This window comes from Thunnus thynnus, chromosome 12 (assembly GCF_963924715.1).
Source record: "Thunnus thynnus chromosome 12, fThuThy2.1, whole genome shotgun sequence".
NCBI lineage: Eukaryota > Metazoa > Chordata > Actinopteri > Scombriformes > Scombridae > Thunnus > Thunnus thynnus.
The window spans coordinates 3,702,178-3,725,669 of NC_089528.1; the positions used below are offsets into that span (position 1 = coordinate 3,702,178).

Consider the following 23,492-nt stretch of genomic DNA (forward strand, 5'->3'; position numbering starts at 1 on the left):
AAGTACCAACAAACAAACACACACACCTGTCTCCTTGGACACTCTTAACCTATCCGTCCAGTCATCCAAGTGTCCCAAACATTTGGACAGGTAGGTCTGGATGGAGATGCAGTCTAATGGGAGGACATGGTTTTCTGCTCCAACAAGAAGGACTGGGTTGACTACAAAGTATCCACCTCCTGACCGCTCTTTGTCTCTGTGGGGAAAAGATCAAATTCAGAAACAATACGAGAGAGAGAGAGAGTGCTAAAAGATGATTAATAAGGTTGAGGTGATGAAAGAAACCACAGTTATATTAATGGAATGAACTGATTGCACTGTTCTGTAAGAAGACTAGCAGACTAAGTATTAAACAGCTGGCAGATGCTCTCAAGTCTTCCATTAGAAGAATTTACTTATATAAAAGGAAAACAGGATGTATTTGAAAAGGTTTGGGGATCATTTATCATTTTTGTTAACTATATGGACCTGACATCACAGTAGACATTCTGAACTGGCAATAGACCAATATTGGCACTATGAAGCCCAATTCATTTTTGGTTGAAAAGAATATGCCAGCTGACAAAAATGTCTAGTCACACTTTATTAAAAACACTGGAACAGTATTGTAAGAGTATTAGCATTTCATGATACGTCAGTCGTCACATTTTGAATCCATTTCAGAGATATTTTGCAGGTCCACTCTGGCTCTAAAATCATCAGTATTTGATCTCAACATTGCATGGAATAATATTTTGTGTCTGAAATGTCTCCTTGTTAAAATCCTTTAACTAATATTTACTCCTCGTTGAGAAATCCAGAATCTATGAATATGCAAATAATTTTTATCTTACAAGTCTAACTGTTGGACACAAGACGTCTCCTACTTCAAGTTACCACATCACACTTGTGTAAGTTACATAACTAGTTGTGATGTCACAAATCATGCTCATAGGTACATGCCTTAAACTCAGATTTAACGTGAACACCTTCAGCAAAAACAAACTCTGCACATACATCATTCTGCACAGAGAAGAGAGCAACATCCAAATGAAGGAACAAGAAGAAAAACAATATCGAAGGACCAAAACCAGTATCAGGAAATCTTTGGTAGATATTACAAATTGAATTCTCTACTTCATTCTTTCTACGTCATTTACAGGATCTTACCCACGAGTAAAGTAGTACTGATAGGACCCGGCTGTGGTGAGGTCCAGAGAGCAAAACTTATCAGAGTCATCCTCCCTTCCTGTTGGGTAGTTCCACTGCAAAACACGGTAGTTGTTCCGGTTAAACTTCTGTCCAGCAGGTGGGTAGTTGGTGTGCACCGTAACCGTCCTCCCCTGAAGACTGGGACCCAGTTGGAAGTGGAGCTCAAAACCTGAGGAGAGTTTGTTTAAATGCTTAGTATGACTGTGCCATGTTTCCCACAAAGTTACACTTTGTTTCCATTCTATGTTTTAATTTAGTTCATTTCTATGTCATTTGTGTAACTGAAAGTATCAGATTTCATTGAAAAAGGATCATTAGCGTCTGCTTGCTCTCTCATCCACACTTGACCTTTTATAGTCTCAACATTTGCACCGTAACATAACTTTCTAAACAATACAGAGACACAGCTCTGCAGCTCTGAAATAAACAAAGGAATGTTTTACACATAAAGTCACTTATGATGAGATTAGCCAAAAAAACGTCAGTCTTCCTGGTCCTCTGCAGTCTGGACCATGAATGGATAGTCTATATATAGAGCAGTTGAAGAGGCGGCCCACAAATCCCTATCAGGTTCAGATCGCTCTAAATGTCAAGAGGTACACTTCTCCCTCCGACACAACGAGCTGCTGCTTCTTCAGTCAACACACTCTCTATATTTTCCGTTCATATTACTTATTATGAAACATACTCCAGCTTTAAAGCAAGGCTTCGGAGGTGCTCTTATGTCCTGACACCCACATAGACCTACATTAGGTCACAGACTACCTATTATAAAAAAAATGACCAGATGACTCACAGTATTTGCTTCACTAGTGCTAAAACCAAGAATTTAGATGCATGAAAACACATAAATCAGGAGGATGATTGTTCCCAGCTTGTCACTCCCCCTCAGGGACCATATGTATGGATAGAAAAACCTGTCATATACATACATTTATCCAATCAAATGTGATTTGAGACCAGCTTCATCCTTACATCATATAAACCTCACTTGACTGTTAGCGAGTGGGTCGTAGCAGCTAGCGGAGCAATATCATGGGTCAGAGGTGTGTGTTCAGAAACTATTGGCTAAAACTGTGTTTACATTTACGACACAGCGTGGTTACAGTCTTACTTCTTCATTTCTCCCACGTCTTCCGCCTCTTGCTCTAACAACGCAGGTGAAAGAGTTGTGGGTGCCAACAGTCCTCTACACATCTAAACTGCTGTTGTTCTCCAGACGCCTCACACTTGCTGAGTCAATCCTACATTTGACCGATCCAATCAATTCCTTCAGATTTGATTAAATCCTTCTCAGAATTATAAACTGCCCACATACCATATTTTGTGTCATTGAGAAATACATTACATCACAGAAGACACTATTGAGTGCCGTTTGCCTGAGAATTTAAACTCGACTGATTTTCCACATCAGCGTGTTTCCAGGTGTTGGGGAGTTCTACTGCATATATGAAAAAAGTAGTGTAAAGCCTTTTGCGTCTCCAGAGCTGTGTAAAATCTGATAAATTGCCTCAAGTGATGTCACTTGAGTCAGCGTCAATTGGGGCTGAAGACTACAAGTTTGAAAATGAAAACAATCTGGGGATGTGGAGTTAGAAAGAAGTGAGAAGAAGAAGAAGAGGCTAGAAACTCCAGGCTACATTAACTGCTACCAGCATAACACACCTCTACCTTCAACAGAACTGTTGGCGGCCAAGTTGCATTGTGGGTAATTTAGGCACCAGGTTTTGACAAGGAAGAAGAATGCGTGGAATAAAAAAGATGATTATCTCTGATTGTGCTTCATCAATTTCGATCATGTTTTTCTTTTCATTGTCTATCATGAATCCATGGAGGAGTGCTTTTTTTGGCTGGACCGCAACAGCGCTGCCAGCCCTATAACCACGATTGTCTGTCTGTCACTGAGTCATAGACTGAGTGATGAAGCCACACCGTTGGTCAGCCAGAGGCAGCAGAAGGCCGCTGAAGTTAAGTATTCCAGACAGAATGTATTTCACACCAACCGACAGCAAGCAGCAATGGCGGAGATGTGCTGTTGTAATTTTTGCTGTAGGGATGTTAATATGTGACTTTAATAAGTTTTAATATTTCTTCAGGTGAGAATAATGCCACGTTCTCAAGGTCTCAAGGAGACTGTCTTTTGACATTTATTACCTATACAGTCAATTTCTGCATGTTGCATCTAGCGTCCTTTAAAATAAAGCACTTCCGTGTTCATGGTAAATAAAATAAAAGCACTATAACAAATACATTTACAAATACAAACTTTACACACATGAAACACACAGTTTTTACACTCAGCATTAATGATTCACTTGATAATTACTGCATTAAAACTAATTTCGGATGTGGGTAAGTGAAATAATATAGAAAACATATAAAAAATAGCCTAAATCTTAACTCAACCCTTCTTATAACAGCACCATATAATCTACACCCAAAATCTGGTGCAATATATCTTCAGCATTATTGTTTTTTTCATGTGTACAGCACCTTGAGTTACAACTACTGTATGAAAAGTGCTACATAAAACAACATACATAAAAACAAACATCTTAAAAATGCTGCGATGTTCATGTCTGATGGTAACTAAGAAACGTACAAATTAAAAGCCCTCTAGCGTTTCATACATGCTCCAGACATATATACTAGGTTTTGATCTAATTAATAAATAATTGAGAAAGTATTCATTTAAATCACCAAAATGGAATACTTTCAATCCACAGCAAAAATGTACCTGTTTTACTACCTGGAAACATTGTCCAATACATAAATACTGTACATCCTGTATTTGCCTTAAAATCAGTCTGTAGTGTTGTCTACTAACAGTATGGTGGATAAAAAGCAGCCCCTATAAAGTTTTCACTTTATACTTGAACATTACACTTGCTGCAAACAGGAAGACTTGAACTTATTGTTTGTAATGTTCCATCCTGCCAGAGTTAACATACTGGTAGAAAACACAGAGGATCTATTAACTAATTTGGCCTCAAAATTGGTCAGATTTAAAAGGTATTGAATGATATAATTTCAATATTGATGACTTCAACCCACAAGATTTCAATCCTACTCTACACTGCTACACACACACAGTAGAAGACAATATAGTGGCTAGTAGATTATTTGCAATTATCAAGTCAGAGCAGTTTCTCTAATAAATTATGTGGAACACATGAAGCACAGTTGTTTGAAAGGAGCTTTACCTTGATCAAGTCTGAACAGAGTCCGCTCTAAATTCTCCTTCTCGTTGAGCACCAGGACTCGGATCTGCTTCAGGTGTTGAGGCAACATCTCGAAAGTTAACAGACCCCTGGTCTCCTGTAAAGAGGAAAAGACAGCTTACTAAAGAGTTATAACCTTTTATCTGCAACAAAACGCTTATCAAATCATTTGTTTTTGAGCTTCTAAACTGTATCAGATAGTCCCCAAACTATACTACATCCCTCAACCATGAGGACATGCTTCCAGGCTAAAAAGTTCCAAACATTTCTTTCACACCACCAAGTCTTAGTGACATGTGCATAGGATCACAACCCTATGACTGAAAGCAGGGAATCCAATCCAATGTCAAAAATAGTAAGAATTTTAATCAATAATCACCTTCCCTGATGGATTTCTACTGGCGAACTTTTGGTTTTTTGGGTTGTCATGTTAAATAAAAATTTAAAAAACTAGCATTTATTAACATAAAGGCAGTAGACTAACATATACATATATGCTGATGTCTGGCTGTAGTTTGTGGCTGTACTGCAGTTTGCTGAACTTTAGTTTCAGTGTGTGTGCTATTCATATGGAGAAACAGTAACACTACACATACAGATCCAGCCAAAAACTACAGTAAGCCACATACAGTAGACCACACAATGAATGTAAACACCTCAATGAAAAACATTTAAACCCTGAACACACAGTTGCAAAATCTGCTACAGATGTGAGTCATACTGCCAAATATTTGCTTTTGTCAGACAGCAATCAGCATTTTGATATATATGCAACTTAAAACTAACAGAGCTACAATGACTCCTAATCAAGTACATCAGTCAAAAAATGATCATTTACAGGAAGGAAATCATCACAGCATAACCCCCACAGAAAATGCATTGACAGAAAACCACTGAGGTTACTCAAAAAGTAACAGAGGGTTAGCAAATACTGCTAACAGGCAGAAGATAAGAAGGGTTAAATGTTAAACAAAGTTTTTTAGGCAGTGAGATGATTGAGACATGAGTTGTGCAAAATGGGTTTGTAACACTAGTAACACTAGTAGCACCAGGAGGCTCACTCTGCAGACCAGGAGGTACAACATGTACTATGGCTTGAACAGACGATACAAGTAGCTCCTGATAAAAACTGATGTACAACACAAACCTTCCTCAGTCAGCCAGTTTGACATGCATATAGCCAGAGCAAACTTTCTAAAGATATACACTGAAGGATTGAAACTTGACTTTTTTAATGCACATCTTTACTGGATACAAAATAACAGAAGCCCACTCTTTATCATTGACATAACTGACCCTTTAAACCAAAACCAATGACAACTAAAGAGTGACAAACCTAAATAAACCAACAACCATTTTCAATGGGTGAAAAAAACTGCATACATTTAGTCAAGTAATTTACTCAAACACAGTTTTGAGTACATGAGAATTTCCATTTTCTGTTACTGTATATATCTACCCCTTTCAAAAGGCATATTGGCCTTTTTATTGCACTGAATTAGGTTGCAGGTTGTTAGATATAGATTAAACTCTCCACTATAAAGTAGATACTGTACATCTGGTTCCACATTAAACAACTACAAAATTCATGTTGCTTACACATGTTGCTCAGTAACAGTCCAGTGATATATATATATATATATATATATATATATATATAAACATAAATTATGAAAAGCATAGCAAGTATTTACTTTTGATACTACAAGCACATTTTGCTGAAACTTTTACTTAAATAAAATTTTAGTTGTAATGGCGTGCCACACTAATGGAGAAGTAGTAAAATAAAAGCTCTCAATACTTCCTCCACCTCTCACCATTTTGGCCTTTTCATTTATGTCCACATATTACAAATATTTAAGGACCAGTGTGTAAGATTTAGTGGCATCTAGCAGTGAGGTTGCACATTGCAACCAACTGAATACCCCTCAACACCCTCACCCTCCCCTTGCGAGTGTGTAGGAGAAGCTACAGTGGCCGTCTCTAGGGCCAGTGTTTGGTTTGTCTGTCCTGGGCTACTGTAGAAACATGGCGGTACAACATTGCAGCCTCCATGGAAGAGGACCCACTCCCTATGTAGATATAAAGGGCTCATGATAAGGTAACGAAATCACATCAATTCTTATTTTCATAGATTATACATCAATTAAAACATACTTATGAATATTAATCAATCACAACTGTCATGGACTATTTGAATTTTCAGATTAACATTAACTCAACATGTTTCTAGAGGATGGGGAATTACATTGAACTAACATCTGAATAATACACATGCACACTGACAGTCTAAAAATACAGCTGTTAAATGTCTTCAGGACGTTGTGTTTGATCCAGCTAAATCCCCTGGAATCATTTTGATTACTTAGTATTACACTGCATGTACAATACTTTTTGAAACATATTTTTGGCAGGGACTTCCTGGAGCCTCCTCATTGCCCCCTTGAGACCCTAGTGCTTGAACCACAGCAGTTTGAGGCTGGTACTAGTATACTCATACAGTAATCATCATGCAAATGATGCAGTCAGAGCTTTGGGTTCAGTTCTGTAAGAAACTGGATCCAGGCAGCAGGTTAAAAGCATCCAGTCAGTGAACTCCACTGAACCCTCCCACTGAGTCTGCGCAGTGCTTCAGTCTGAACAGGACAAGGTCAGGAATCCAGCCGTTAATGTCACAATTTCTATTTATAAAACTCTTCCAACCACTGTCCAGCTTGTTTGTCACATCGAGCCAAGTGACAAACAGATATATACATGTGCAGTCTCATCAAGACACTGAATGACTGTTAGCCGTGATGATGCAGGAGCCCGCAGAGCTAACGTCCCGTTTGCGGCTGTAGAAAAATACCAAACTCCATTCAAAGGAGTGGTCGTTCAATATTGCCTTGCTTACTGGCGAATAGTCATGCTTCATAACACAGAATGCATCCCCACTTTTTAATCTTTAGACATCAATCAACAATTCGGCATTCACACGATTTGCTGAAAGCACATCATTTTTAATAAAATGTTATGTATGTGGTCTCGTTGTTAATTCATACAGTCGGCTCCTACCAGAGTTAGTGGGCGGTGCCGTCAGAGCAGCGTTTTGGTGAAGAAGCTTTAATCACAACTTGAGAGGGAGTGCTATATGTTCATTTATGTTTCATGAAGTAACATTAAGTACCGCAGTCATTAAGGAAGATAAAGCTAAAAACATTAGTGAATAGACAGAAATTTGAATGGTGTTAAGCTTTCTTCGTATCAAAACAACAGATGTATTCTTCCTTATTGGGGTGTAAACCAGAATTAGTAGCGGTAGTTAGTGAAAGCGTCACGTCAGTAGTTACCGTAGAAGTGTTAGTTATAACTGTTAGAGCTCAATTTGTGTCAGCTAGCTAAGGCAGCTAATACTTTATCTTCTGACCTCGTAGAAGCTTAGTAAAACTACAATGCAAAAACATTCCCAGTCACCTGTCAGTTGTGTCTCTGGTCCGGGCAGCAGCAGGAGAACAGTGTCGTGTGACGTGTGACGGCTCTGTTTTCCTGGACTCGCTGTGGCTGAAGAGAGGGGGCGTGGTCCGCAGACTGGGGACCGTTACCGTAATGAACCGAGTAAAACGGAACACTGTTACTGCTGTATCAGATGAGCAAATGTGTTCTTTTTTCACAAAATTGTGGTCAGTGAACAGCGGCGGAGATTTCTGCTCATACCTGCCTGTACAGTAGTAGCCAGTCTTGCACTTGAGTGTGCCTGCTGTCTGGAGAAGTTGGGAATTTAGTGCCTTGGTCAGGGGAAGTTAGTGGCTGCTGAACAATGTCTGTTTACTTTTCCCTCTTGCATTCAGATTTAAACATTCAATTTCCTACTCACCTAGGCTTAATGGCTAAAGGAAACCTTGATGTAATCTGTCAAATTTACAGCAATAAATTATTTTAAAAATGGTTGGATATTGCTGCCAAAATGCTTACAAAGAATGTCCAATTGCATAATTTGAGTTGCGCAATTTCTGAGCTTTACCAGAAACATGCACACATGCCGCTAACACAGACAGACAAGACAGGAGTTACATAACCTGGCACTGCAGTGCGGCTGTTGGGCAGACAGGGAGCAACATGCCAGGCCTGTACTGCAAGAGCCACATGAAATATAATGCCAGGATTATGTCATCTACTGACATAGATAAAGTACATTAAAGTGTAATCCAAAATCACAACAGATACTTTTGAGTTTCTGTAGTCAGATTACTGACACAGATAATTTTTTGGAAACATTATCAGATAGGGGATTGCAATGCTTGAGAATCTACATAATTTTTCATGTTATATATCCCCCTCACATAATTCACTGTATCTTTCAACATCACAGCCACCATCTTTTAGACAACGCTTATTCATTAGCATTCAACATATTCATGTTCCTGAGAACAAACAATACAGAATATTTTAGATATTAGCCAGAGATTAAATCCTACACATTGATCCTGTCTGTCTAATAAACTCAAAGAAAACTCTACTGCTCCACCTACTTGGCAGGTTCATTAAAGTTTTAAGGCTTCCTAAGTTCTTCCTTCATAAATTGTCTTTCTTGATCATACTTAATACAATCTATGCTTGCATGCATAATAGTCTCCTCAGCCTGGAAAAAAAATATGTGTATATATCGGTATCTGCATCGGCAATTGGCCACAGTGAGTTGGAAATATTGGCATATTGGATATCAGCAAAAAATCCGATATCGTGCATCCCTACCTACAGTATATCTGTACTACTAACACCAACTGTGTTTTCAGTATGTAGTGCATTCACAGTAAAACAATGTGTAAAATGCTATATGCATACTGTATGTCCCACATTGCAAAGCACTGTGGAAATGAAACAACTCATAGATGATAAAAAAAAAAAAAAAAAAAAAAAAAAAAAAAAAAAACTGAATCAATTTTGGTATGATTTGACACTGTTCCAGGAACATTGACCAAAACAAAATAAAAAATAAAAAAGTATTTTCTTTCTACATCTCATTTTTACTGTAAATATGAAATTGGCAGGAGCAGTTCAAATGTGTAGTTTGTCTGACATGAGTTGGTGCACATCCTGTGTCCTTTACTATCCAAAACAAATATATGGATAACTTGTATAAAACATCTAAAACATCTGGTTCACTGTAGATTTTTGCACTTCACTCACTGTAAAAGCTCTATACATATATATATATATATGTATATATCTCCATGGCCAGGTAGCAGAGAACTTCTCCCTCTCCTGTGTGAATGATGTAATTATCTTTCTCTCTCTCCTGTGTATGTGGTTTCTTGTCTCTCCTCCTCCGTGTATGTGAATGGTGTGATGTGAGGTTCCCCTGTGTGCATGTGTAGTCTGTCCTCTTCCCAGGACTCCATTGTGATTGAGGTCACATGGCTCAGGTCCTATTCTGTTGCTTGGCGTCCTCTTTATCATATTCTTCATATATATTATAAATCCATGCTGTATTTCTGTAATTTGTGTTTTTTGTTCTATTCTGTACGCACAACATCTGTTGCATGTCTGTGTGTCCTGGGTGAGGGATCCCTCCTCTGTTGCTCTTGGTTTCTTCCATTTTTTCCCAGTTAAGGGTTTGTTTTTTTAGGGAGTTTTTCATTATTGGAATCCAGGGTCTAAAGATAAAGGATGTTGTATTGCTGTACAGATTGTAAAGCCCCCTGGGGCAAATTTGTGATTCGTGATGTTGGGTTATACAAATAAAATTGACTTGACTTAACAGGAAACTAACAGCAATAAACATTTGGACTATAAAAACCTAGTAACAGTACAGTATGTCCCCATTAAACTGTGTGAGTGACTGGACTGATATGTGGTTCAGGTGCACTGACGTCAATATAAAACCAGCTGCTGTAAAGCACAGGATGTGATGTCCTGCAATATCAGCAGCAGGCACATAATGGAAGGTCTAAATCTCTCTTCATATTGATAAGTAACAAACCCTGGTGAAAACTTTTAAGATCAGAGTAATTCTCCTTTATGTGGTTGCGTTGCAGCTTTGAGGAAAGACAAAGGATCCTTCTCCAATTTTACAACCAGGTCCAGACTTAAATATATTCAAAAATCTACAGGATTTATTGCTGTGATATTGCAAGATATTCATGGTTCAGAGAGGATGAATCCATGCTGACTTTCATGATCTCCGGACTTTTCATCTAGAACCATAATCTTATCAGAATTTCCATTTGCTCATTAGGCTACTTAAGTTTATGACTAGATATCTGTAAAGAGAGTGACAGTGCCATCAACATCATCTGTACCTTGTATTTAGTGCTAATTAGCAAATGTTAGCATGCAACTTTGTATCCATCCTTTACATACTGGATCAATAGTCAGTTTTTCTTAATACAGTTAATCAGCTCACTGAAGGTAAAATCTTCTCCATAATACAAATGGTGTGTTGGTTAGGGGTCGTCATGGTGGCTAGATGCTAATACTGTACGTGTACCATGTAAACTGCAAAGCTCCCACATTTCCAGTCTACTTACCTACTACCTAATCTTAATTAAAGGAACAGCTCAACATTTTTGGGAAATACATGTTCTTGCTGAGATGAGAAAGATCAGTGCTGTCATTTAACTTAAAGCTAAAGCCAGGACTTAGTTAGTTTAGCTTAGCATAGACTGGGAGGAGTGGGACAACTGGCTTGTCTCTGTCCAAAGGTAAAAATAAAATCTGCTAAGTCCATGCTAATGAAGAAAGAAAAGCTCTCTTATCTTCTTGGTAATGGTTTTATATCATCATGGGAATTTCACCAACACTAATTGTACAATGTTGGAATGATGGTGACAGCCTATATACTATATATTTTAACTCTTTTGCATAGATTCTACTCCTCTGGATGCGCAGAATATGTATATACATGTAAATGGGGTGTATGAGACTGCTTTAGTAGGGTAATAAAAATGACCTACTTCAGAATGAAAAGTCATATCAGCATGGCATGTAATGTTCCAATAGTCCATCCATCCAGTTGTAAATCTGCTGCAGTATTACCTTGTGATCCACTTTGAAACATACAGGTACACACACACACACACTGAGAGTGACACTGCATTTAAACATATATAGTAAGTTCGGGAAATTATTCCTCGGAGTTGAGGCAGTGTTTCCTTCTCCTGCAGCAGAATGGTGAGTCCAACAACTGCATCCATCCGTGGTCTGTTAAAAGCTTAACTGATAACCTGTTCTATGTTTACATACTGAACTGACTGAATTCAAAGTGAATGTTTAGCTATTTAATGTGGTTATATATATGTCACACCAAACAAGTGACTTGTCAAACACAGCTGTAATTAGTAACGTTTATGATGGCTGCATTCCATGTATAGTAGATGTGCGAGTACCAGGCCCCTAGCCTTTTTATTCACTCAAGACATTTTGATGTGACAGCAGGAAAAGCACAAGAGTGAATAATAAAATGAATGATGGCTGAATTCCATTTAGCCACTTCAGTTTCAGGGTCCTGGTGTTGTTCAGCTGGCTCACTGTCAGTCTGTCATGACTTACTGGGACACTTGAATAGAACAGAGCCATCATTAATATTATTAATATTAGCTGTGCTTTTCTTACTTTTACAGTTCATCATGAGTCAATATGTCTGTTGTGAAAAAGGCTAGTTATTTATTATGGCCTCTTGGGACACCTGACTGCTCCTCATCTCTGCTAGAGGCTAGTGGCTTGACGCTACAGTAGCTGCTACTAGCATAAGACACCTGAATCTGTACAGTTGAGTGAATCTGGCTGAGTTGTATAGTAGGCCTCAAGTTTTGACAAGAAGGAAACCTGGTGGAACCTGGTTAATACATTTTTAAAAGCTGTCCATTGTTAGTCTGATAATCTTACAGGAGTGCAATGCTAAACTAAACTTATAGTGCACAACTCACAGCTGGAGTAGGAACTCATGTAGAACATATTCTGTGGGGGACTGAGTGATTTCTTTTTCATTTTATGCATTGTGGACATACTGTAGCAGCTGATACTTTATCCTGTAGATGTCTCCTCTGGGGCTATGTTGCCTCCTCTTCCTCTCTGTCACGGTGTGTAACTGGGTACCAGCAGGCTGCTATGCCAACGGCAAGGTCACCAAAGTCTGTGGCAGCATGAAAGCTCAACATGGTGTCCCTGGTCAGACGAGCCCCAACCCCTACCACCTGACAACCAACACCACTGTGTTCAGCCCCGGAGATCATATCCAAGGTAAATAATGACTGTGACCGAGTAATCCTGCCATACCTGCAGCAGACGGCTGTGGCTCAGGAGGTAGAGCAGGTCGTCCACTAATCAGAAGATCAGCGGTTCGATTCCTGGCTCTTCCAGTCCACATACCGATGTGTCCTTGGGCAAGATACTTAACCTCAAAATTGCTCCTGATGGCTGTACCATCAGTGTATGAATGTGTGTGAATGGTTAGTTTCCTCTGATGGGCAGGTTGGGACCTTGCATGGTAGCCCCTGTACCCCTTCAGTGTGTGAATGGGTGAGTGTGATTTGTATTGTAAAAGCGCTTTGAGTGGTCAGAAGACTAGAAAGGTGCTATACAAGTACAGTCTATTTACCATTTACCTGCAGCATCATAAACCATGTTATGTGATAAAGCCTGTAATGTGAAAGTTAGAGGTAAAGTTACTCCCATTAGCAGTTCACAGTACATTCTTAGATTTTGAATACTCACAACTCAAAAACAAAGAAGCCAGTGAGCATAGTCTGTGTATCTGTAATAAATTGAAATATACAATACCAGTCAAAAGTTTGGACACACTTTCTCATTCAAGTGAATGAGAAGGTGTGTCCAAACTTTTGACTGGTATTGTAAGTAAAAAATTGAGAAATTAAAGTCTTATTCCTGACTAACAAGTTTAGTAAATTAATGAATAGAAATGACTGCTTGCATTAATATTCTTTTCTTTCAATACTTTTTGAAACACCATTTCCAGTCATCCTGTCTGGACCATCATATTTCAAGGGTTTCTTGCTTCAGGCCAGAGATGCAGCCAATAAGAGCTCAGTATCCACAGTTGGCACCTTCACCTTGACTGATCCGACCAAGACGCAGCTGCTCACCTGTAATAAGCAGCAGGTATACAAATGCACACACACACATATAGAGCAGAATGTTTGGCTTGTCATTAACAGGAGAAGTATGGGTATAACTAAAACATTTAATGCTGGCTCCAGTGAGTGTATAAAATGAACTTTAAGAAGTGTGTGTGTGTGTGTGTGTCCAGGGTTCAGCAGTGAGTCATACGAGTGATGCCAAACAAACACAGGTTATTGTCATCTGGAATGCTCCTGAAGATGCTCCCAGTGAAGTTCAGTTCTTGTGAGTTCATATAAAGCATATACATTTCAAAATTTGAAGATATTTAAAGCTGGTGTGTATACTTTTGCTGTACACCTGTCACTGTGGCCACGACTGACAATTATAGAATAGTGGTTAATGCTAAAATTTAGTCTAACAGTAGCACAAGTAGAGAAGAGTCATAACACCAGCATACTGCCTCAGTAATGTCACACAGCATTATTTTATTAGCAACATAATCTACAGACTAAAACCTGAGTCTATTAAACTGAGCAAGGGTATGTTTTATAGCTCATGAACTCAACTTTTTACTTGTAGAAGAAGAATGTGTTCTTTGCTTTGTCAAAAGGTGCATATCTTGCCTAATGCAAAGTGAACACGAGAGTTTAATGTTAGCTTTGTCCTCTAACATGTTTTTCCTTCTTGCCTTATAAATATGTCTGTCTGTATGATGCACACATTCCAAATGAATGAGCCAAGACCTTCTGTCAAGTCAATGGAGTGTCAGCACTTCACATGTACTCTATGGCAGAAGAATGAGCTCAAGCAATGTCATGGCAATCAGCCTTTAGCCCTATTCTTTATAATTGTTCGATTAAGCAGAAAAAGTGCAGGTGTAACTAAAAACCAGTGGTGGAAAATAACTAGGTACTGTGCTTAAGTAAAATTTTGAGGTACTTGTGCTTTACTGGAGTATTTCCATTTGACGCCACACGCTCACAAGGAAAACCAGCTATTGGACATGTTTTGGTTTTTTTTCCTGAAGACAAATAATTTAAAAAATATTTGTACAAAATAAATATTTGTAAAAACCCGCTATTTGTGCTTTGCCAATACACCTACATACAGTCATTTTGTGCAAAAATGCATTTAAAAGTAGATGTGAAGCTTATATGAGGATACATGTGTCCAATGGTCAGTATGAACAGGAAGAATGATTATGGCAAGAAAAAACTATTTAAATGTTCATTTGGGCTCCTGACTGTTGTTTTAAGACAGACATGACAAATTGTGATTCCTCTAACCTAACTAAGTTATTTCATCTGTTTGTAAAACAGGGTCTTTAGGGTCATTTAAAGACATTTTTACATGTTATTGTAAGTTTGGATATTACTTTTTGAATCTTGGTCTGCTAACAGTACGTGTGTGCATCTCTATCGATGGGTTTATTTTCCAGTGTAACTGTACTTGCACACTACCGTTTATTTTGGGTGAAGCAGCCAGGACCAATCATCTGCCAGCATGGTGTTAGTCCTCCTCCACCTCAGCCCACCACTACACCCACTAAAGCACCGACGACCACATCCTCTATGTTGTCTGGACCTGTGAGTGTTACAACATTTAGACTACTGCTGCTGACATTGATTCCCTGTCTGAACATGCAGTAGTAATCAATAAACTGTTAAGACGAATAACTCCTTCCCTGAACCTACTCCTTTAGTTCACTGCAGAGGGATGTGGCTGGGAGAAATCCTGCCTCTTTGACCCTCCAGGCTGTGATCCAAAAGAAGATCCTCACTGCTTCTTCCTGTCCATGACAACAGAGGGACCAGACAGAACGGTTTAACTATTTCATTTCCTGACACAATTCATACAATTAAGGGTGCAAAATGTAGCATTTTAACATTAATATTCAACATCATACAACATAAACTGAGACATTGTGTTCATAAATTGAGACATTGTGTAGCAGCTATCAGACACAGCCTCTCTCAGTTCCCAAGAATGCAATATGTCAAATGCAGAATACGAATGTCAAATAGTTATGAACCAAAACAATTAATATCCCCATCACTTTCTTGTGTAGGCCTTGACTGGACTATCTGGAATCTTTGGAATAACAAAATAATATAAAGGTTATATTGCAGATTGAAAAACGGTTGAATTTTGCAAAATATAACTGTTGTGTCTTCATGATTTTTCTCTGCAGTCTGTGATATTTGAGCTGAGCGGTCCAGCAGAGGGATACCTTTCCTTTGCCTTGTCCTGGGACACATGGATGGTAAGCTAGTTCTTTAGTGAAACACACCATACTGAATCACATAATGATCCGAATGATGTTTAATGCACGTAATATGACAGAAAATAAAGCCAACTGGCACTAGGGAAAATGTGGCACCATATTTTTACCTTGTTGTATCAGTACTGTCCTTACAAAATGCATCCGAGACAAGCCCTAGTGTTCTGTATGAGGTTTGTGATACATTTAACATCCTGTACCTGAATCTGAAAGTCTATATGCATTCTGTATTCATGCATGTGTGTGTTTGTGTGTCCAGGGCGATGACGATGTGTATATGTGTGTGAAAGATGGGAATAGAGTGTCAGTGACTGCTGCATTCGTCAGTGGTCGAACACACCCAGAGGACGAGTCACAGGTGACAAAACACATACAGAATAAATACAAGTCAACTTTCTCTGACTAAATCAAGTGCAATATAAACAGGAAGTACACAAGTGTGAAACATTTTTGGGAGACAGCCTTTCAAAAAGCCTTTAACATTGCCAAAAACACCCACATTAACACTGACACCCACATGACAATATATTAGTGTAGGAGCTACAGCAATTTGGAGATTATATCACATTATCATGTATGATCTTGATAAGGATGAGGAGAGATAAGTTCTGCATTTTCTATAGAACTTTTAAATGACTTTTGGTAGCCCACAGTCCCGTTTGATAACACCTGCATATACAGTTCAGTTGTAATAATATTTGGATTGATTATGCAGTGCAGGATAAAGCTTGACTGAAGTTGCACAGATGTTATTTTTACCTCATGATCCAATATTGACGCCTAAAACTTTTGGAAAATTTTGGATAACTTGACAGTAGATGGAAATATGACTGAAGCTTGAGTTAGGCTGTTTTAAAACAGCATAAAAATGGCCAAGAAACATTTCATATTTTTGTCAGTAGCGTTTTAATTTTTTATCACTTTGAAGCAACTTTATTTCATCTGGGACACCTTCCATTATATGCAGACGCTGTATTTTCTGAAGAAACACCATGCAGTTAGCTACTCAGACTTTTATTCATGCAGCTTGTATTTCTGACAAAGTTTAGACCTTTATTCTTCTTCTTTTTTTTTGAAATGGGCTTCAAAAACAATTCATGCTTCATTTTTTCATTCATTTACATACATGGGTCAAATATCATGAATTTTTTGGCAGAAGCAAAACTCATACTTACTGTTAATGTGGAATATAAATGGCAAAACAATTAAATATTGAACATGATACAGATAGCTTTGCATTACACATAAACTCTATAAATATAATTACAGTGATATATAATTAAATGTTATATAATAGATTTTAATTTCTCTTAGCATATTTGCATTTGACTGTCAGGTTGAGCTCACTGTGTATATGCTATAAGGTATAGATTTTTAAAAATGTATTCATTTTTTCTATTTGATGTAATCTATTCTTGCATAAAAGTTACTTTTTTAAAATGCACTCCGTTTTACAAAGTTGTACTTCTGTATAATCCTCAGACTAACTAGTCCTCAAAATATACTGACACAATAATACACTGTCAATATGTATTTATGTGTGTGTTCGCAGGCTGGTCTCTCCTCGGTGTCATGGCGACTGGCAGATGGAGCGCTCCAGTGCAGGTTCAATCGACCAGTCAAACTGTCCAATCAGGAACCAGCACGCTATGATCTGGACCAAGAGTACTTTCTGTTTCTAGCCAGTGGACATGCTCAGTATGGTATGAGAGTACACACACACACACACACACACACACACACACACACACACACACACACACACGTGCCACTTTAGAAATGTTGAACTCATTGACCCTGGTAGCTTTAGAGCCCAATTGAAGTTCTTACCAAACTGTCAGAGCTTTATTATGCCACATGATAGTTTGATCAGCATCACCATCTTGGATGGGTATCAGTTTTATTTGGGCAAGAGGACGTCATTAACAGGTGATGAAGGGCTTTTTCTTGGTTAATGGTTAATGGTTAATGGTTGAAATGAGATTGAAATGATGAATGAGTGCTTGACATGAATTAAATCCCACTTTTTAGTTCCTTTCACCATTGCTTTATTGTAAAGAGAACATGCTGTGAAGATGCTGCAGTTTGAGAGCAGGATATATGTGGGGCAGCCATTAGTTTAACCACTTTGTGTCCCATATTTAACACACACATTTGTGTGTAATGGATAAGGATTTGTCTTTAGTGCCAGAGGGTGTGTAAGCCTGCCATTCCTGTCAGCTTTATCTGACTTCAAATGATCCGGGATTCCTAGAATGACCTTTAAACTCTTAATTGGTGAAGATTCCCATCATGTCCCGCTGGTCTTGAATGCACCAGGGTTAGGAGGATGATTAATCATTTTTCAGACATACTGTATGATGGCTAAAAATAAAACTTTGAGGAATTTAATAAGCTTTGTCTTTCTCCACCAGGTAAATTGTGGAGGCATAGTCGCCAACCTCTAATCTCCACCCTCAGAAAACGTATCACCGGCCCACCTGAGATTCTTGAAGGCTCCCGCGGACCAATCATTCTGAAAGTGCATGGTACTTTACATTTATATCACTGAGAGTGGCTGGTGCAGTCAAAGTCATCCAAGAAAATGTTATTAGCCTTAACAAGGTCCAGGAGGACTCCATTACTGTTCTCTCTACAATATGTAAATTATCTGTTATCAAAATTATATTTCTTTATACAAAATCAGGACCACTGGTTGCAGCTATTTTCAGTACTATTCTGTGCTTGAGTACAATTTTGAGGCACTTGTTCTTTACTTTAGTATTTTCATTTACATCTACTTTATACTTCTGCTAAAAGTATTGTACTTTTTACTCCACTATTTATCTGATCACTTTAGTTACTAGTTACTGCAGATTCAGATTAATATTAATAACATTATGACCGATTATTATACAGTACCAGTCAAAAGTTTTGGCACACGTTATCATTCAAGTGAATGGAAAGGTTTGTCTGTACTGTAGGTCATCAAAAGACTAAGATTTTATTGATCTCCAGGAGGAAATTCATAAGCTACCCAGCAGTACGGAGCATAAAATGTACTTTTACTTGTGGTACTTTAAGTAAGTTTTGATGCAAATACTCTTGTTCTTTTACTCAAATAAAAGTTTACGAGCATAACGTTTACATGTAACAAAGTATTTCTACACTATCGTATTGTTACTTTTACTTAAAGTCTCCCTCCTCTCAAAAAATCTCTTTTGCTTATTGTTACATTTCCTAGAGCTTCACTGTGCAGAATGATGTATGTGCAGAGTTTGACATTAGAAGGCTGTTTTCATATTCATCTGTTTGAAGAGGGAATGTTTCTCTGTGCTCACCTTAAAAACACTTTAAAGCATGTACTGTGTGCATGACTTGTGACATCACAAGTTCAGAGCCAATCACGGTCCAACCATGCAGCTTACACAAGTGTGACGTGGAAAGTTGAAGCCTCCAGTGCACAAACACTGTGAATGGATGTAACAGTGAAGTATGAGACATCTGGTGTCTAGCAGTTAAATTCAAAATATTTGGATATTCAAAGATTCTGGATTTTTTTTCAAAGAGTTAGAAGGAGGAATATATATATTTTAATTAGCTTAATTGTAATTTAGTTTTTAAAAAGGTAATAGAACTTTTATGTGGAAAAACCATATTCAAACAGTATTTTTGTATGTCTTAAAAAACGTCTGGAGGGGATGTTTAAGTAAAAGATCTGATTACTTCTACCACCATTGAACATTATCAAGCTAATTAACACTGGGAGTGGCTTTTAGCTGAGGGAAGTAACTGCTCAACTGCCTCTACTTCTCTAGGTGCACTGATGCTTGTAGCCTGGATGCTAACAGGAAGTGTCGGTATCTTCATTGCCAGCTTCTATAGAACCGATTGGCCAAATCAGACTCTGTTTGGCAAGAAAGTTTGGTTCCAGGTGGATATTACACACACACACACACATGCACACATACACATACACACATACAATGATCCTGTGTGCAAATATGGTGTATGTGTGTGTGTATGTGTGTGTGTGTGTGTCTAGGTTCATCGAGGCCTGATGATGGTAACTGTGAGTCTGACCATTGTGGCCTTTTGCCTTCCATTTTTCTACAGGAGAGGCTGGAGCGAGGTACAGTATCCACTCACATCAATCACTTTACCCAAATTCCTAGAGGCACTAAGCAGGCTAGTCAGATTATTATGTATTATGTTTATGTTTTTAACAAGGTAATTTAACTTTTTGCTCACAATTTTTCAAAAAGAATACAAATAGTGAGCAGGGAAACAAAGACACAAAGAGAAACAGGTAGGTAAAAGTAATGGATAAATGCTTAAAACAGCTAAAACTACAGTATTTGGATCAATTGTTAGTTACAGTAGCTATTGGATAAATGATTGAAAAAACAGGTGAAATAGTTAACTTAAAGTAAAGGATAAATGGTTGAATTGTCCAGCTTCTGCCACTACTACTGCCAAGTAGTAATGACACAAATGCAAACTTAACCAAGCTGACCTAAACCTTGACAGTTCTATTGTATGAAAACTATTGTAACATCTACAATTATATCCACCATTGTATCATTGTATGTAGTTTAAAATCAATTTCAGATTTAAGAAACGCTCACAGACTGTAAACAATTTGTTATTGTCCTGCTGTAGTCATACATCACCAGCAGAGAGGGGTGTTGGATCAGTTATCAATTGCCGCACAGCTCTAGTGTGTGTGTGTGTGTGTGTGTGTGTGTGTGTGTGTGTGCAGCATGCAGGTGTCCATCCCTACCTAGGTTGTTGTGTCCTGGCATTAGCTCTGATTCAACCAATCGTGGCTGCTTTCAGATCATCACTTGACTCTCACAGGTATGTGCATGTGTATTCAGTGTCGCAGGAGTGGTGGAAAGTAACTCAGTACATTTACTTAAGTACTGTACTCAATTACAATTTTGAGTATTTCCATGTGATGCTACTTTATACTTCCACTCCACTACATTTCAGAGGGAAATATTGTACTTTCTACTCCACTACATTTATTAAACAGCTTTAGTTACTTTTCAGATGAAGATTTGACACAATGAATAATATAACAAGCTTTTAAAATACAACACATTGTTAAAGATGAAACCAGTGGTTTCCAACCTTTTTGGCTTTGGACGTCTTACAAAAAGCAGTGTGTAGTCGGGGTCACATTTCACATGTCTATGAGTTGTTAACAGCTCCACCAAATAGTGATTTTTCCCTCTAAACTTCTCACATGCTTTCATTTCAATAAATGTTCAAATGATCCAATATTTCACAAAAAATCAAAGATTATCATCACGACCCCTCAGATTTATCTGCTGACCCTTTGGAGGGGCCTAACCGGTAGTTTGTTGATTGTGTATGAAGAAGTAGTAGTAGCAGTAGAACTTTTCTTGTAATGGAGTATTTTACATTGCTGCATTCCTATAGTTCTTGGCGGGTGGGTTCAGGGACATTATCCAGGAAACATAGTAATCTATCTTTGAGAGACAGCTAGGCTCTTGCCATAACACATAAACTACAACTAGAGTGTATTGTTCTTGACATCCGTGCATCATTATATTTAAAATTGCCTGTAACACAGTGCGCCAAGAAGGTAGCATTAATCACCACTGGGATGATTTGTTCCTCTGAATCAGAAAGGAGCTACCGTTGCTGAGTCACAGAGGGAGGGAGGATATTCTCTGGCCTGGTTTTTTCATGATACCAGGGAGACCAGTATGAACAATAATTGGGTTGGGGATTTCGGTTTAATCTTGCTGTTAATGTAACTATTGAGCTGTGCTTGTATGCTGGATTGTCTGGCTGACTGCATGAATAACTGACAGACAAATTGGAGGATTAAGCGAAGGATTTTTTGGCTGCTAGATTAAATGTGAGATTTATTTATATTTAATTATATTGTTATTACAGTATATTAATATCTTTATATGATTTGTGTCAAAAGATACATGTGGGCTCACTGGGGAGTTGGCTCTGTGACTGAGATCATGGCAGGTGGGTTTGTTTAAATAAAGTTTGATCTTTGCCAACACTTTGCAAGGACTTCCTAGATGACTAATTAATTAATTAATTCCGGTTTCCATGTGATTACAGTGGCAACAATGTTCTTGGGCATGCAACAATCATCACTGCTCCTCCCCTCACCATGGGCAACACATGTTCTGATTGGCTACGTGACCTTGCAGGCCTCATTCAGGCTCCTCCTCCTGATGCTGATGCACAAGCATCTTTACATCAAAACATGTAGGATAACTCTAATGAAGTTCATTGTGCATTTTGAGTTTTACTGGTATTTAAATTATGATGATAAGGAATAGCCTTCATAACTTGGCAGAGTATTGAGTGCACTGTTAAGTGATGTCAAATGTACTTTTGCACTATTATTCATGTTGTTTGTTTGACCAGCAGCACTGGGATCAGATGACCAACAAGGCATTCTTTCTGACCAATCACAGCCTGGTCGCTCGGTAGGTAGAATATAATGCCTGTCCTGCATCCTGGTGGTGATTTTAAAAAGATCTTGTCAGACTTGTTTTTTATTTTCTCTGGTATCACAGCGACATTCATATAATATTATTTTAGATTATATAAAATCATATACTGACATGTCATAGAGCTTTCCTGCCTTGTCATATGCAGGTGTAACCAATAACATTAGACATGGCTGCACTCCATTCAGGTGTCCCTGCTTGCTGGCTGACTGACCCACCTAAATGGAACGGAGCTATTGTTAGTGTTACTAGATACACTTGTGCTCCTCAGACTGTCTGCTGTGAGAAAGGTGTAATAGTGGGAATGTTTTTGGGACAGTCCTCATGTCTACTTTCTAACTTCTATCTTTCTTTCTGTTTCAGGAGACCTTCATCAAGTCTTTCATCTTGGCTGCTTTTGCTTTGGGAAACTGTGGTCTCCTAATGGCCCTGTTGTCTTTCATAGCTGCAATTTGACATTTAATTGCAAACAATGTAAATACATTTTCAAGACCGTGGCACCCCAGCAACATTAAGGTGACTTCTGGTTCAAGCTTTGGTTTTGCCCTGACACCACTGAGCCCTACAAACTACAGGTTTTAACTGAAAGCTTTGGAAGCCAGTAGGTAACAATAACTACCAGTCCAACAGCAAGAATAAGGGACTTTAAGTTAATTATTCAAACCCACTATCATCTACTTAAAACCAAATCTCTTTCACTTTACAGTATATTTTCTGTTTTGCTTGTAAATGTGTAGTTACAGTGTACATTTACTTTATTCTTGTACATTTCTGATTAATTGTTAGTATTCCAACTCTATTTTCAGTTACATTATTAATGTTTAATAGTAGCACTTCATTGGCCCCTACTGAATAATTCATTAAAGTATTAACCCCTGGATCAGCAAAATGTGCTTTTTGATGTTTTTAATTTTTTTTTTGTTTTGTTTTGTTTTGTTTTGTTTTGATATTCATTAACCTGCATCATGTACTCAGTTTTGTCTCAGAGTAATAAAGAATGTAATTAAGTATTCATTAAAATCCAGATAGATATTATTATTTTTGTCTTCATTTACTTTGTCATCCTTTTTTGTAGTTCAATGTTGACAGTTTTGAATTTATCATGCGTCAAAAATCAAAAGGAACAACAATATGTAAACAGTAAACTGCTGAAACAGCATGAACATGTTCCTGCCCCAGTTTATATGGCACTATGAGGTTTTCAATTCAGATGAAAGGAGAACAAAGCCATTAAAGATACCAAAGGTATAT

General features: G+C 38.1%; 2 protein-coding genes across 4 annotated transcripts in view; one reads left to right on the forward strand and one right to left on the reverse strand.

The window, feature by feature from the left end:
* The window catches only part of agla (amylo-alpha-1, 6-glucosidase, 4-alpha-glucanotransferase a), a 30,436-nt gene extending 22,452 nt beyond the window's left edge, over nucleotides 1–7,984 (reverse strand). For all 3 annotated transcript variants that reach the window (XR_010930859.1, XM_067604835.1, XM_067604834.1), the window contains exons 1-4: nucleotides 7,866–7,984; nucleotides 4,395–4,509; nucleotides 1,150–1,360; nucleotides 27–196 (exon numbers count right to left, since the gene is read on the reverse strand). Coding sequence is in view for 2 of the 3 variants with exons in the window: in XM_067604835.1 (XP_067460936.1) it covers nucleotides 27–196; nucleotides 1,150–1,360; nucleotides 4,395–4,482 (469 nt within the window). In the remaining variant the exon portion in view is untranslated. The remainder of the gene's footprint in view (nucleotides 1–26; nucleotides 197–1,149; nucleotides 1,361–4,394; nucleotides 4,510–7,865) is intronic.
* A 2,043-nt stretch (nucleotides 7,985–10,027) lies between these two features.
* On the forward strand, nucleotides 10,028–23,261 carry frrs1a (ferric-chelate reductase 1a). The gene is made up of 16 exons (XM_067604836.1): nucleotides 10,028–12,629; nucleotides 13,366–13,508; nucleotides 13,657–13,751; nucleotides 14,908–15,055; nucleotides 15,172–15,291; nucleotides 15,661–15,732; nucleotides 16,010–16,108; nucleotides 17,303–17,453; nucleotides 18,165–18,278; nucleotides 19,548–19,663; nucleotides 19,775–19,861; nucleotides 20,492–20,589; nucleotides 21,695–21,744; nucleotides 21,844–21,993; nucleotides 22,159–22,217; nucleotides 22,605–23,261. Exons 1-16 carry the CDS (start codon nucleotides 12,425–12,427, stop codon nucleotides 22,695–22,697), a joined length of 1,800 nt encoding a protein of 599 aa, XP_067460937.1. The 5' UTR covers nucleotides 10,028–12,424; the 3' UTR covers nucleotides 22,698–23,261.
* The last annotated feature ends 231 nt before the right edge of the window (nucleotides 23,262–23,492 follow it).